The 13,163-nt window shown below is 49.8% G+C and overlaps 1 protein-coding gene across 1 annotated transcript; it reads left to right on the top strand.

The window, feature by feature from the left end:
• Window positions 1-492: 492 nt before the first annotated feature.
• On the top strand, window positions 493-4,897 carry LOC139580160 (chromobox protein homolog 7-like). The gene is made up of 6 exons (XM_071408708.1): window positions 493-897; window positions 1,958-2,001; window positions 2,116-2,181; window positions 2,339-2,405; window positions 3,024-3,357; window positions 4,151-4,897. Exons 1-6 carry the CDS (start codon window positions 829-831, stop codon window positions 4,348-4,350), a joined length of 780 nt encoding a protein of 259 aa, XP_071264809.1. The 5' UTR covers window positions 493-828; the 3' UTR covers window positions 4,351-4,897.
• Window positions 4,898-13,163: the final 8,266 nt, after the last annotated feature.

The following is a 13,163-nucleotide window of genomic DNA, read 5'->3' as shown; positions in this document are numbered from 1 at the left end:
GATAATTTAATAATTTGCAACTATCACTAATCATGAGACAAATCAATTCAGTTGTTGGACTGAGGCTTCCCCTAGGGGAATTCAGGTTGGGCAACCAAACTCACAGGTAGAAAATCCCCTCACTACTTTAAACCAGGGTGTTTTGGGGGGGGAAACTGGTGACACAGAGAATTTTGATTTTGCCATGACAATCCCACCCACCTTCTCCCCTCTATTGAAGGGTCCTGTTGTGTTATTTTCTCTTGTTTTTCACAAAAATAAAATGCTTGTAATGGCACTTTATGTACACTCCTTAGTGAGGATGTGGCTTAATTTCTTGAGTGAAATTGTTGTTGTAATTTGGATGGAGAATAGAGCACATTTATAAGAAATGGGCTAAGGGTTGGCTACTTTATTTTCCTGCTACTGCTTGTGTCATCTGCGTGCGCGGACCCATGTTCCAGCGTTAGCTCCAGGCTCGAGCTGACAGCGTTGCTTTGGCGCTGTGGAACGAAGAGCGCGCCTAGGACGAGCTTTTGGAAGCACGGGGACGCGCCAAGCAGTGCAGATGTGTCGCAGATTTGAGAAGTCACTGTACATACGGAAATATCTGGTACAAGGAAGTGGAAGGGAGAAATTCAGCTCCAACTTAAACGAAAACAATGCTCAGTTTGTAGAGGGAGGGTTGGGGGAGGAGAAAACAGCAGTTTTTGAAACGCGACGCGTAGATACTTGTCATAGCCTGTATACAGTTACTTTATAGCGGAGAGCTAAACTAACAGCACTTATTCTCGTTTGTACTGGATTAATCTATTTCAAAGAGCAGGCAGAACGTTCTGTTCTGGACCAATGGAGCTGTCAGCGATTGGTGAACAAGTGTTTGCTGTGGAATCAATAATCAAGAAAAGAGTTAGAAAGGTAAGGTATTCATATTGGGTTAAAAAACGCATGTAACAATGACAAGTGCGCAATTGGGAGAATATCCATTCTAGGGTAGCCTAGATCCAGTACGGAACACAGCTGGCTATATTGAAAAGCACTTACCAGTAGCCTATTTATATCCAGTATCCACTGAATATAAACGTATAAGGGGGCGTGAGTGTGGGGAGTGTATACCTTTAACATAAAGTGGAGCGTGTTGCCATTGCGTTACAGTATAGTCAGGGTGCCAGCTGTCTATCCTAAGAATGTGAACCAGAATAATCATATCGGAACCGAAACCTTGCCTTCAGTCCTGTACGTTGCCAGAATAATAGCCCGCGGGTTGTACAGTTACGCTAATAGGCTATTGTGGATCTGTGAAGAGCTACGCAGTTTCGCGGAGGAAATTAGAAGTACAGGTTTGTGGGTTATTAGGGAGCAAAACGCGCCCCCCTTTTGACGCGCATCCATAGACGTGAATTAATGTATGCTACTAAGTCCTTGTAAGTGTTGGGTCTTTTAATATCGTATTTCGCACTGCATTAAAAGTGAACTCGATACGGTAAGTGCATGAGTCATTGTCAGTGCAGGCGCGCATCAACCGTTATTATAGCCATGCAGTCGCGTTACATAGGGAAAAACGTTGCATGCTGTCAAATATTGTGTTTGAATAATCAGTGTCCTACCCACACAATTTTATGTAATATGCTTTGTGTGTGTGTGTGTGTGGGGGGGGGGGGGGGGGGGGTCTTGTGAGGATCCCAATTCTCTCCATACACTAGTGCGCTCATGTGCGATAACGTTATGCTATCTAGGAGCTGTCAATGTCGAGAAGCTATAGGATAACGTCGTCTGGAATGAATTCCCGGTATTGACATGATGACATAGTTTAGATGAGAAGACATACATTTCCTGGATTTTCAAATGTTATTATAGGCTACCTATCTCTGTGCTTGGAGTGGAGACTGTAAGCATAGCAACATCATAATCAACATCCTCCCCCACACACTCTCTACTCTCTCTCATACTGGTGCTTGTCTCCAACTTTGTGTCACAGGGAAACGTGGAATATCTGTTGAAGTGGAAGGGATGGCCCCCCAAGTGAGTAGTATCACTATGACATCATTATATCCAGTAATTCAAGACAATGAGTCATGCAGAGTATTATTGGATGGATGAGGATGAGTAACCACGGTGATGTCTTTATCTGTACAGATACAGTACATGGGAACCAGAGGAGCACATCTTGGACCAGCGTCTGGTGCAGGCCTATGATGAGAAGTAAGTCCAAGAGACACTGCATGCTATAGAGCGCATTACGTAGAGGCCTTACCTAGCTAACGAATATCATAGTACTGATAACTGCACTGTAGTAGTACACAGTACTATCACAGTAAACTATACCTGTTTGTACTGACTGATCTTACCATTCCACCAGAGAGCAGAAGGACAGAGCCCTGGGGTACCGGAAGAGAGGACCCAAAGCTAAAAGGCTTCTACTACAGGTGGGATTGGTTCATGTTATATATAACTTCTCTGTCTGATTAGACTAGGGTTGCAAAGGAAGGGTATATTACTGGAAACTTTAGAAGTTTTTGATATCTTTCAAAGATTTGATGTAATCTAACACAAGACATCTAGTGGCCTGTTTGGGTACTTCAGATAGTCACAGGTGTTTGTAATAATCTCTGGCCCTATCACATGTAAAATATATGATTCATTGAATAAGATGATTTATCTAAAAAATAGTTGTGAAAAAAGTAAATAGTTGGAAGAGCTGCAGAGTTAATTTAAAATAATGCCATTGTTGATAGCCCAATTAATGAAAAACTATTTTCTCTTGAACCATATTGTCTACTAGAAATGAATGGACAATATGGACACAATATAAAAAATGCATACTGTATATGAATACATTTTTGTACAGTTATTCTAGTATAAATTACCAAAGTTATGTAGATTGCCATAGATTTTCTGTTAATTACCAAAATTACTAAAGATTCCGTTAACTTTGCAATCCTAGATGAGACAGATTAATAGGTTGGCATACTAAGTAAAGGGGAAATGATCTTGGACAAACACAACTGCTGTATAAGACATCTTTATTATTCTCCCCTCTGTAGAATACTATTTACAGCATGGATCTCCGGAGCGCCCATAAGGCCCTAGAGAAACCTCAAGCTCGCCTACGTCTTTCCCTGACTCGCTCACTGGAGTCTGAGGCAGAGGACCCAACTTATGGGGCCTGTAGACGGAGCCTGCACCCCCGCCTGGCCCATCGCAAAAACAAACCCAGAAGATCACAGTTCATGTGCCTGGCCTCTTCCCCTGGCCCCCCTAACCCCACAAAGGACCCCACACATGATTGGGGAAGGAGGGAAGAGGAAGATGACATGGAGGAAACTCGACAGGAGCAGTCGGAGCGAGAGACAGAGATATGCAGCGGCATTCTGAATGGTAAGCGTGTTTGTCGGCCTATTCACCAAATGGGCCTAATTTTAAACCAGGACATTACTGTGTGTGTGTGTGTGTGTGTGTGTGTGTCAACTTCTTAGTCGGTACAGTACAGGAGGCCCCCTGGGCAGACAACCAGGAACATAAGCTCTGCCATCCCATCCAGGGCTGGCAACTGGCACAGCAAACAGACAAGTAGTGGCAAGGGAGAGGGTTGACTTAATGGGGTTTAATGTATGGCGCAGAACAATACATGCCAAACTTCCTGGTACAACACAGATAGTCTATGCATAGCCTACAGGCAAATGTTATTGGTCACATACACATGATTAGCAGATGTTATTGCGAGTGTAGCGAAATGCTTGTGCTTCTAGTTCCGACAGTGCAGCAATATCTAACAAGTAATATCTAACAATTCCACAACAAATAGCTAATACACACAAATCTAAGTAAGGAATGGATTAAGAATATATAAATATATGGATGAGCAATGTCAGTGCGGCATAGGCAAAGATGCAATAGATAGTCTAGAATACAGTATATACTCACCATACAGGCAATGTACAGTGCTCTTATCAATCTCGGGTCAGTTACTTCAGACTTGATGCAATCATAGCAATCTTACCCTCTTCCTTTCTCTTTCCCTCTCACCCCCTTTCTCCCTCTCCCACCCCACCCCCTTTCTCCCTCTCCCACCCCCTTTCTCCCTCTCCCACCCCACCCCCTTTCTCCCTCTCCCACCCCACCCCCTTTCTCCCTCTCCCACCCCACCCCCTTTCTCCCTCTCCTCCTTCAGGGCAGGATAGGGCAGAGGACTGGAGTTCTGTGATTGGCTCAGACGAAGTGACCTCGTCAGAGCGGTCTGCTGTTTGGAGCCCAGTGATTGGCCCAGGGGAGGTGACCGTGACTGACGTCACCATAAACTCTCTCACAGTGACTTTCAAAGAAGCCCTGGCAGCCAAAGGCTTCTTCAGAGGCTGGGGCTTAGAGTTCTAAAACACAGCAGCACACACAGACGAAACCTGGTCTGGGAACAGAATGAGAGAGATGGAAAGTGTGGCTCGAGTTATCTTTAAACTCTGTTTGGACTGTGTGACCGCTTATTCTCCTCATCCCTTTACCCTTCTTCCCTTTCTGGCTGTGTCATTGACGTCGGTCTACACTAACTTCCTATTTCATTCAATAGGCATACTGTAGTGTACAGTATATACTGACTACATTGAGATGGGCATACACTCCTACGTTGAGCTATACACAGTATACTGTATACCATATCCTTCTATACAACAGTTATTTTTCTGGACTGTTATTAGATAAACATGTGGCTTAGTAGAGTCTTGTGGTGATTTAGAAATCCTCTGCAAGATGACTTTATCTGCCCGCATGCCTTTCTCCTGTCCTCTCTGGGTACATACTGATACTCAAAACATTTTGGTGACCCACTAAAGCCCCGCACAACACATCCAGTGTAAACTAACCTTAAAAGTGGAACCAAAAACCTATATAAAAAAACAGACTTAGGAACAGTCTGTTCTTTTCTGAATTGCACTGTATTTACGTCATGTTGTTGATGTGTCATCTTTGTGGAATCTTCCTTGTCGCCTCCCATTGGTCAGTGCCTGTTTATCCCACTCCCAAGCCGAGACTGATGGGTCTTGTTACCGATGTTCCCTAAAAAAAAAAATTGGCACTGAACAAATGTCAGGTCTGCTGAGCGCAAACTTGAACATTGTGAAAATTCTGTGCAACTTCTGGCGCACACTGAGGCTGTACCCGCTTTAAGTTACAGTTATAATAGTGGCCAAGTAGGCAACTGTGGCTATTTGATCGTAATGTAGGCCTACCAGAGTGGCCTACCATGAAGGAAAATGCATCCCATAACATTTTAACATGTAAATAGCTGTTCTATCTTTCATCCTACAGTAGGAGTCAATGTGTGGTGTTCAATGTTGGCCTACATTCCACTTTTGAAAAAAACATGTAGGGATTGAAATTAACCTGTTTATCCACTTGTCCTTCAGACAAGGAGGTGAATGAAAATGTTCTGTTGTTTGATGCAAGAAACCGCTTTACAAAATAACATTCATTATTATTCCCATACCATTATTACAGAGAATAAGGACAATTATGCTACCCTCTGCCTACTTAGCTTATTCAAGCCTTTCTCAAAATATAACACTGCCCCCCGAGTGGCACAGCAGTCTAAGGCACTGCATCTCAGGGCTTGAGGCGTCACTACAGACACCCTGGTTTGAATCCAGGCTGTATCACAACCGGCCGTGATTGAGAGTCCCATAGAGTGGCACACAATTGGCCCAGCGTCGTCCGGGTTTGGCCGCTGTAGGCCGTCATAAGAATTAGTTCTTAAATGACTTGCCTAGTTAAATAAAAGGTAAAAAAAAAAATATTATAATAATTAAGAAAAAAAAAATCTTGAAATGCACACGTTGTAGGAAGCAACCACTCCACCATTGCTGATGAGAAATGAGCTCTAACTGGGCTAATAACTCACTTACTTACGAGCAAAGAACATGAACAAACGTACACGTGGCTACATGCAGCTCTTGCTTTGATCTCAAAACAAGCGCATCTACTCGCGACCACTCATGCTGTAAACATAGTCGTTGGCACAGATCCATATATGGCAGTGGTCTATTTGCATATAGGGATACTGCAGCTCTGATTTGTTATGGCGCCCCGGTCTGTGTAGATTAGGGTATGGGCCTGAGTCGTGCCTGTCAATGCAATATAAACCTACTCCAATGCGCGCTGCCTACAATCAACTATTTAGCATAGTTAGTTTCGTTGAAAGGGGCTAATATTGCATTGATTTGATCACAATTCACACAGTAGAAGGAACCGTTGATAGTGTTAACCAAAGGGGAAAACTAGAAAGTTGAGTGAAATTCAATATCGTGCCTATCTGTGCAGGCTGATATTTCTTCTGTGCAGGAGTCCCAGTTGAGCACGCAGTTGAGAGTGATAATTGCTCGTGACTCAGTAAAATGATCTCCGTCTGCGACCATAATGCAGCGAGGAATTATGGAAGTGCCTGATGTTATTGTTTCTGTAGAGCTTTTACGGCTTGTACAAGCACGCACCCACCTTCACAACGCAACACTAGCAGCCCCGTTTTTGGATGTTTATTAATCTTATCCTTTGGGCTTGAAGTAAGAATGTTTCTTACACCTTAATTCCAAGGAGAGGAGAAAGACAGAAGGGTATTGTGTATTACTAGTCGTTATTTTTTATATATCAATCTGACAATGTAATTCAATGTATTTATTCTTCAAAGGAGAAACCTTGTGCATTAGTAAATACAGAGGAACTGAAATGTTTTTAATACTCTGTAGTTCTGATGACTAAACTATGTGCTGACGCTGTAGCCATGACAAGGCTCTTATTTTATATTATTGCCAAATGTGGTTTGTTGCTTCTGCTGCTGCTTAAATATTCACTGCTGAGCAAGGAACTGTTGCACTTTATGGCTCGTCTAATCAGAAAAGTAATGTAATAAATCCACAAAAACCATCGTCTATATTCTCCGTCAATGTCTGAGATTATTTCTATTGTACTCAAAATAAATGTGGCTCTTTTAATTGTTAATGTGTGATTTATTTCGTATTATACTGAACAAAAGTATTGTAATGACCTGACTAGATCATAAATGAACAATTGTCCAGACAGAGGCTTGAGTTTGCGAATTGACGGTTTATTAAACCAACTTTACACAGGCTACTGTTTGGGCCGTAGCACACGCCAAATAGATGACAGATAACCCACAAGCCAATCGTGACCTTCTCTTGTGAAGCCCAGACGTAAGAGAGAGAGAACAAAGGCTGAACCTGGTCTTAACTTCCAATGCTCCACCCCCCTGCCCAACCCCCCTCCACGCCACTCCGCCAACCACCAGGATGCCCGGCATCAGAACATTCCAGGCATTCCCGTGATTGGCAGATAGCAGGTTGATTGACATGTCGGACCCCGCGAACACCGGGTACTGGTCAGTACAACACAACCACCTCCTAGCCTAACACATAACACACAGCTGTCTGTGCGGGTCGCTACACAGCCCCCCCACCACAAAGTCCCTCGTCCCCGAGGGAACAAACAAAGTCTCTGAAGCGACCCGGAGGTCTCCTTTGCCTGCGTGGCCGTGATGGTCGCAGAGTGCCCCTCTGGGAACCAGGGGATGAAGGCAGGGATATGGGGGACAAGGAAGCGGGAACGGGTAATACAGTCCGTGGCTCTGGGGAACCACGCGGTGACACAGGGGGGGAGACAGGGGGAGTGGGCTGTCTGGAGCCTTGTCTGCGGCACCTGAGGGTGGGTGCCTGGAGAATGTCATTGCCAGAGAGGGGAATTGTGGGGGTTCCTGGGGTTTGGGGAGAAGAGGCCCCTCTGTATGGGGCTAACCTGTCCCGGTGCAGTGCCACCTTTCTCCCCCTGGGAGGAAGCTGCACCCGGTACACAACCTCCCCTACCCTCTCCAGGACACTGCAGGGTCCCACCCAGTGACTGTCCAACTTGGGGCATCTGCCTTTTTTCCTTAGGGGGCTGTAGACCCAGACCAGCTCCCCAGCCACAAAGTGCCTTCCCCGGGTGTGCACGTCATAGTTCCTTTTCTGCCTCACACCTGCATTCACCAGCTGCTCTCTGGCGAAGGTGTGGGCTGTCTCCAGGCGGTCCTGGAGTGTCCGGGCATACTCTGGCCCCGGAGGAACATGAGGGCTATCCAGGGGCCGACCAAACGCCATCTCCGCAGGGGTGCGGATCTCTCTCCCCAGCATGAGGAGGGCAGGCGTGCAGGAGGTGGAGTCTTGGACAGCGGAGCGGCATGCCATGAGGACCATAGGCAGGTGCTTGTCCCAGTCACGCTGGTGTTTGGAAGAGACGATGGCCAGCTGCTGTCCAAGCGTTTTGTTGAAGCGCTCCTCAAGGCCATCACTTTGAGGATGGAGAGGAGTAGTGCGGGTCTTGTGCATACCCAGCCTCTCACACATGGTGGCGAACACACGGGACTCAAAGTTTCTGCCTTGGTCGCTGTGGATGGACTCTGCAGCTCCAAACCTGCTGAACATCCCCGCTGTCAGGGCGTCGACGATGGTCTCTGCCTCCTGGTCAGGCAGAGCATAGGCCTCGGGCCATTTTGTGAAATAGTCCATGGCCGTGAGCACCCAGCGGTTTCCACTGTCTGTGGTGGGGAACGGCCCAACTACATCCACTCCCACCCTCTCCATGGGAGCCCCCACTGGGAACTGTTGGAGCTGAGCATGAGAGCGGCCTGGGGGGCCCTTTCTCGCTGTGCAGTTGTCACAGCGGCGACAAAAGTCCTCCACACCCCTCTTGTGCTGCCCCCAGTAGAAGCCCTGACGGAGACGGCGCAGTGTTTTTGTGACCCCAAAGTGTCCAGTCCCCACCCCCCCATGAGTACTCTGGAGCACAGCCTCCCGCAATGCTTTTGGGACCACCACCTGCCACCTCTCCTCTCCCGTAGCTGACTCCTTCCATGCCCGCTGTAGCACGCCATCAGCCAGCCGCAGTCTCTCAAACTTCGACCACAACCCTTTGGTCGCGAGTGAGAGCGCTGTCACCTCTTCCCATGGTGGCCTCACCTGCGCCTCTACCCACTGTAGCACTGGCTGTAGGTCTGTGTCCCGTCCCTGCTGCTGCCGCCATTCAGCCACGTCGACAGTCTGCAGCTCACAGCAGACAGGCCCGCTCGCCCGACACACTGTGGCACAGACACCCTCCTCTGCCCGCAGCTCTCTCTCCCGTCCCTCTCTCCGTTCACAGTGGCGGCAGCCGTCTGCAGTACAGGGCCGACGGGACATGGCGTCGGCGTTGGAGTGGCGTGCCCCTGCCCTGTGCACCACCGTGAAGTCATACGGCTGAAGCTCCTCCAACCAGCGTGCCACCTGCCCCTCTGGCTCTCTGAAAGACATGAGCCACTGGAGAGCAGAGTGGTCAGTCCTTACAGTAAAGGGCAGACCACCCAGGTAGTACTTGAAGTGTTTGACGGAAGCCACAACAGCCAAGAGCTCCCGCCGGGTGACACAGTAGCGGCGCTCATGTTTGTCAAATGTTTTGCTGAAGTACGCCACCACTCTCTCCCCCTCTGGCCCCACCTGGGCCAGCACCCCACCCATGCCCACATTGCTCGCGTCTGTGTCCAGGATAAAGGGCAAGGTGAGGTCAGGGGGGGCGAGCACGGGGGCCTCGATCAGTGCACGTTTGAGGGTGTTGAACGCCTCCTCACACTCCACTGTCCAAGTGAAAGCCTTGTCCTTCGGCAGCAGGCGGTTCAGTGGAGCAGCAACGCTTGAGAAGCCCCGTACAAACCTCCTGTAGTACGAGGCCAGGCCCAGGAAGCTCTTCAGCTGACGCTGGTCGGTGGGGGTGGGCCAGTCTCTGACAGCCCCTACCTTGTCCTCCATGGTGCTGATCCCCTCCTTCCCCACTCGGTGGCCCAAGAAGGACACCTCTCTCCTCATGAAGTGGCACTTCTCGGGGTGGAGCTTCAGACCTGCGGCAGCCACCCTCTCCAGCACACGCCGTAGCGCCCCCAGGGCTGACTGGAAGGAGCTGCCATGGGCCAGGATGTCATCGAGGTATACCAGACACTGCTGTCGGGGGATGCCATCCAGCACCCTGTCCATCAAACGCTCAAAAGTAGCTGGAGCGTTGCACAGGCCAAAGCACAGGACCTTGAACTGCCAGTGTCCTCTGTTAGTGGAGAACGCAGTTTTGGCTCTGGCCTCTGGGGAGAGGGGCACCTGCCAGTAGCCACTGCGGAGGTCTAGTGAGGAGAACCAGGAGGACCCCCTAACCAGGTCCAGCGACTCATCGATACGTGGTATGGGGTATGAGTCCTTCCTGGTTACCTCATTCAGCCGCCTGTAGTCCGCACAGAACCTCAGCTTGCCCCCCTTCTTCGGAACCATGACGACTGGCACCGCCCAGGGGCTGTCTGAGGGCTCAATGAAGTCTGCCCGCTGCATCTCCAACACAGCCTTGTCTGCCGCCTCCTGGCGTGCCAGCGGGATACGGCGGGGACGCATCTTGATGGGTCGAGCATCACCTGTGTCGATCTCATGCTGCACCAGATGAGTCTGACCCACCTCTTCCTCACTCAACGCAAAGCTGTCTCTGAATTCAAACAGCAACTGCCACAACCGTTCCTGCTGCTCGGGGTCAAGACCAACACAGTTCCTCCCCCATATCTCCCTCACTGCAGACAGTGTCCTCTCCTCTCCCATCTGGGGTAGCTGGGCTGGGGGGGTGCGGCCCGGGCTCACAGAGGGCTGTGTCATGGAGGTAGCTGGGGGAATGTAACACACCGCCGTAGGTGACAGGGGGACTGGGGAAAAGTCACACACAGCTGTGGGGGAGGGGGCGCAGCCATGAGTCTCTGCTGCTTTAACTGTTGGAGTAAAGGGTTTGTTGGGTTGAGTGAATGTGACATTAGGGGGGGCCATGGTGACTTCCGTCCCTCCCTGGAAGCTCAGTGTGCCCCTATTTAGGTCTAACTGGCAGCCTGTGCTCCTAAGAAAGTCCAACCCCAGGATACAAGGGTCCTGCACAGCCGCCACCCACACAGGATGACGCACAGTCCTGCCCCCTACTGTCAGAGTCATTATTCCCTTCCCTTTCATGGGTGCCAGCTCACCTGTGACTGTGCGGAGCTGCACAGTTGTAGGCTCACACTGAGTCCAACCTGGCACAATATCTGGCCTCACCAGGGTTACTGTGGACCCAGTGTCCACCAGGGCGGAGCAGGGCACCCCCTCCACAGTGACAGGGACATGACAAAAGTCCCCAACACAGGTCCGGCCCACCACAACAACAGGCTCCATCCGCTTGCCCTCGTCTGCTTCTGGGGGAAGTGGAGCCTTGCTTCCCCGTCTGTGCCGGTGGGCTCCTCCTGAAGATGATGGTGGTTGGGATAGAAAGCCAGGGGTCCGCACTACCCGGTCTATGCGGACCCCGAGCCGTTTCCCTGAGCTCTGGGGGACATGGGGCAATCTCGGCGCAGATGGCCTGGCTGGCCACAACCCCAGCAGACCCTGGGACCAGGGCGTGTGTTTCGTGCCGCCTGTAGCGACACAGCACGAATGAGTTTTGTCATTTCGGCCACCCAAGCAGGCTTTTCCGGCTCCGGGCTGCTCTGCCCCCCAGCTCGCACAGAGGGTGTGTCTCCCTGCACCCCCACCAAAGCCCCAGCTGAAGCCCCAGCCCACACCAGCTCCCTCTCCAAAGCCATCTCCAAGGCTGTCTGCAATGACTCAGGATGAGCCAGCTGGGTCTGTATGCGCAGCTCCGTAGGAGAGAGCGCCTGTATGAACTGGTCCCGTGCTAGCTCGCTCTGCACGGAGGGGGGCATGTGAGCATATGCCCGCCGAGAGAGGCTCTCAATGTCATTAGCTAGCACCCGTAGAGGCTCTCCAGGCTGCCTGCGTCTATTACTCAGTTCGGAGCGCAGTAGCCCGGGCTGTACACACTGTCCATAGCGCCTCCTCAGTGCTCCCACTAAAGCACCATAATCATGCCTGTCCTCGGGGCTAATCAATATCAAACAGGCCAGAGCTTCATCCGTGAGGCATAAAGCCAACTGCAGTGCCCTTTCTTCATCCGACCACCCCCTAAAATGAGCTAACAGTTCAAACTGAGCATGAAAAGCTTCCCAATCCGCCTTACCGGAATACTTCGGGGTCTTAACAGATACGGACGCAGCCGGGAACTGGGCGCCGCCATGTTTGTTTACATCCTGAGCCCCAGATTCCTCGTCACGCCGCGTCGACGTCACCACTTCGGTCCGCCCACCAGAATCCGCGCGAAATACAGTCGACGAAGCACTCATGCCCGCTTCAGCCGCCATCGCTCTAACGTCCTCCCTCAAGCGGCCTCTGCGCTCCGACGCCCTGGCGATCTCCTCAGACAGAACCCCCGACGTCCATTCACACGCACCTCCTTGGCCATAATCGTCCCCTACCTCCACCTTCACTTTCGGATTCCCTCGAAGCATTTTCAATCCCCGTTCTCACCTACGGTAGCTAGCCACATAAGTCAGCTAGCTAGCTGGCTAACTTGTATCAACGTTTTTACTTCTGACACCAATGTAATGAAACAGGCAGGGAGCAGGTCTCGAACCCTCGACCTTCTAGCCCGAGGTCCGGCGCGCTATCGACTGTGCCGCAAAAGCATGCTCAAGCGGCAGAGTCGATTTCCGCGCTTATAAACCCAGGGTCGTTACAGTATAAACAATTTCAAAGATTTAGCTGAGTTATGAACTGTAAGGAAATCATAAATTTAAATAAACTCATTAGGCCCTAATCTATGAATTTCACACGCCCTAATAGGCCCGGCAAATCAAAATGAGTTTTTCCCCACAAAATGGCTTTACTACAGATATAAATACTCCTCAGCACCACCCTCACCTGCAGGTGAAGAAGCTGGATGTGGAGGTCCTGGGCTGGCGTGGTTACACATGGTCTGCGGTTGATGCAGGTTGGACGTACTGCTAAATTCTCTAAAACAACGAAGGCGGTTTATGGTAGGGAAATGAACATTAAATTATCTGGCAATACCTCTGCTGGGCATTCCAGCGGTCAGCGTGCCAATTGCACGCTCCCTCAAAACATCTGTGGCATTGTATTGGGACAACGGCACATTTTAGTGGCCTATTATTATCCTCAGCACAAGGTGTAATGATCATGCTGTTTAATCAGCTTCTTGATATGCCACACCTGTCAGTCAGATGGATGGATTATCTTGACAAAGGGGAAATTGCTCACAAGGATGTGAAATAT

Source organism: Salvelinus alpinus, chromosome 7 (genome assembly GCF_045679555.1).
Source record: "Salvelinus alpinus chromosome 7, SLU_Salpinus.1, whole genome shotgun sequence".
Taxonomy (NCBI): Eukaryota; Metazoa; Chordata; class Actinopteri; order Salmoniformes; family Salmonidae; genus Salvelinus; species Salvelinus alpinus.
The sequence above is the reverse complement of the archived record's forward strand: the minus strand, read 5'-3'. Positions and strand labels throughout refer to the sequence as shown.

What these genes read in the sequence shown, in the direction of transcription:
- LOC139580160 (XM_071408708.1), top strand. Translation starts at nt 829, where the DNA reads ATGGAGCTGTCAGCGATTGGTGAACAAGTGTTTGCTGTGGAATCAATA. An exon ending in TGGAAGGGATGGCCCCCCAA is followed by an intron (nt 2,002 to 2,115) that starts GTGAGTAGTATC and finishes TTATCTGTACAG; the next exon opens with ATACAGTACATGGGAACCAG. An exon ending in CTAAAAGGCTTCTACTACAG is followed by an intron (nt 2,406 to 3,023) that starts GTGGGATTGGTT and finishes TCCCCTCTGTAG; the next exon opens with AATACTATTTACAGCATGGA.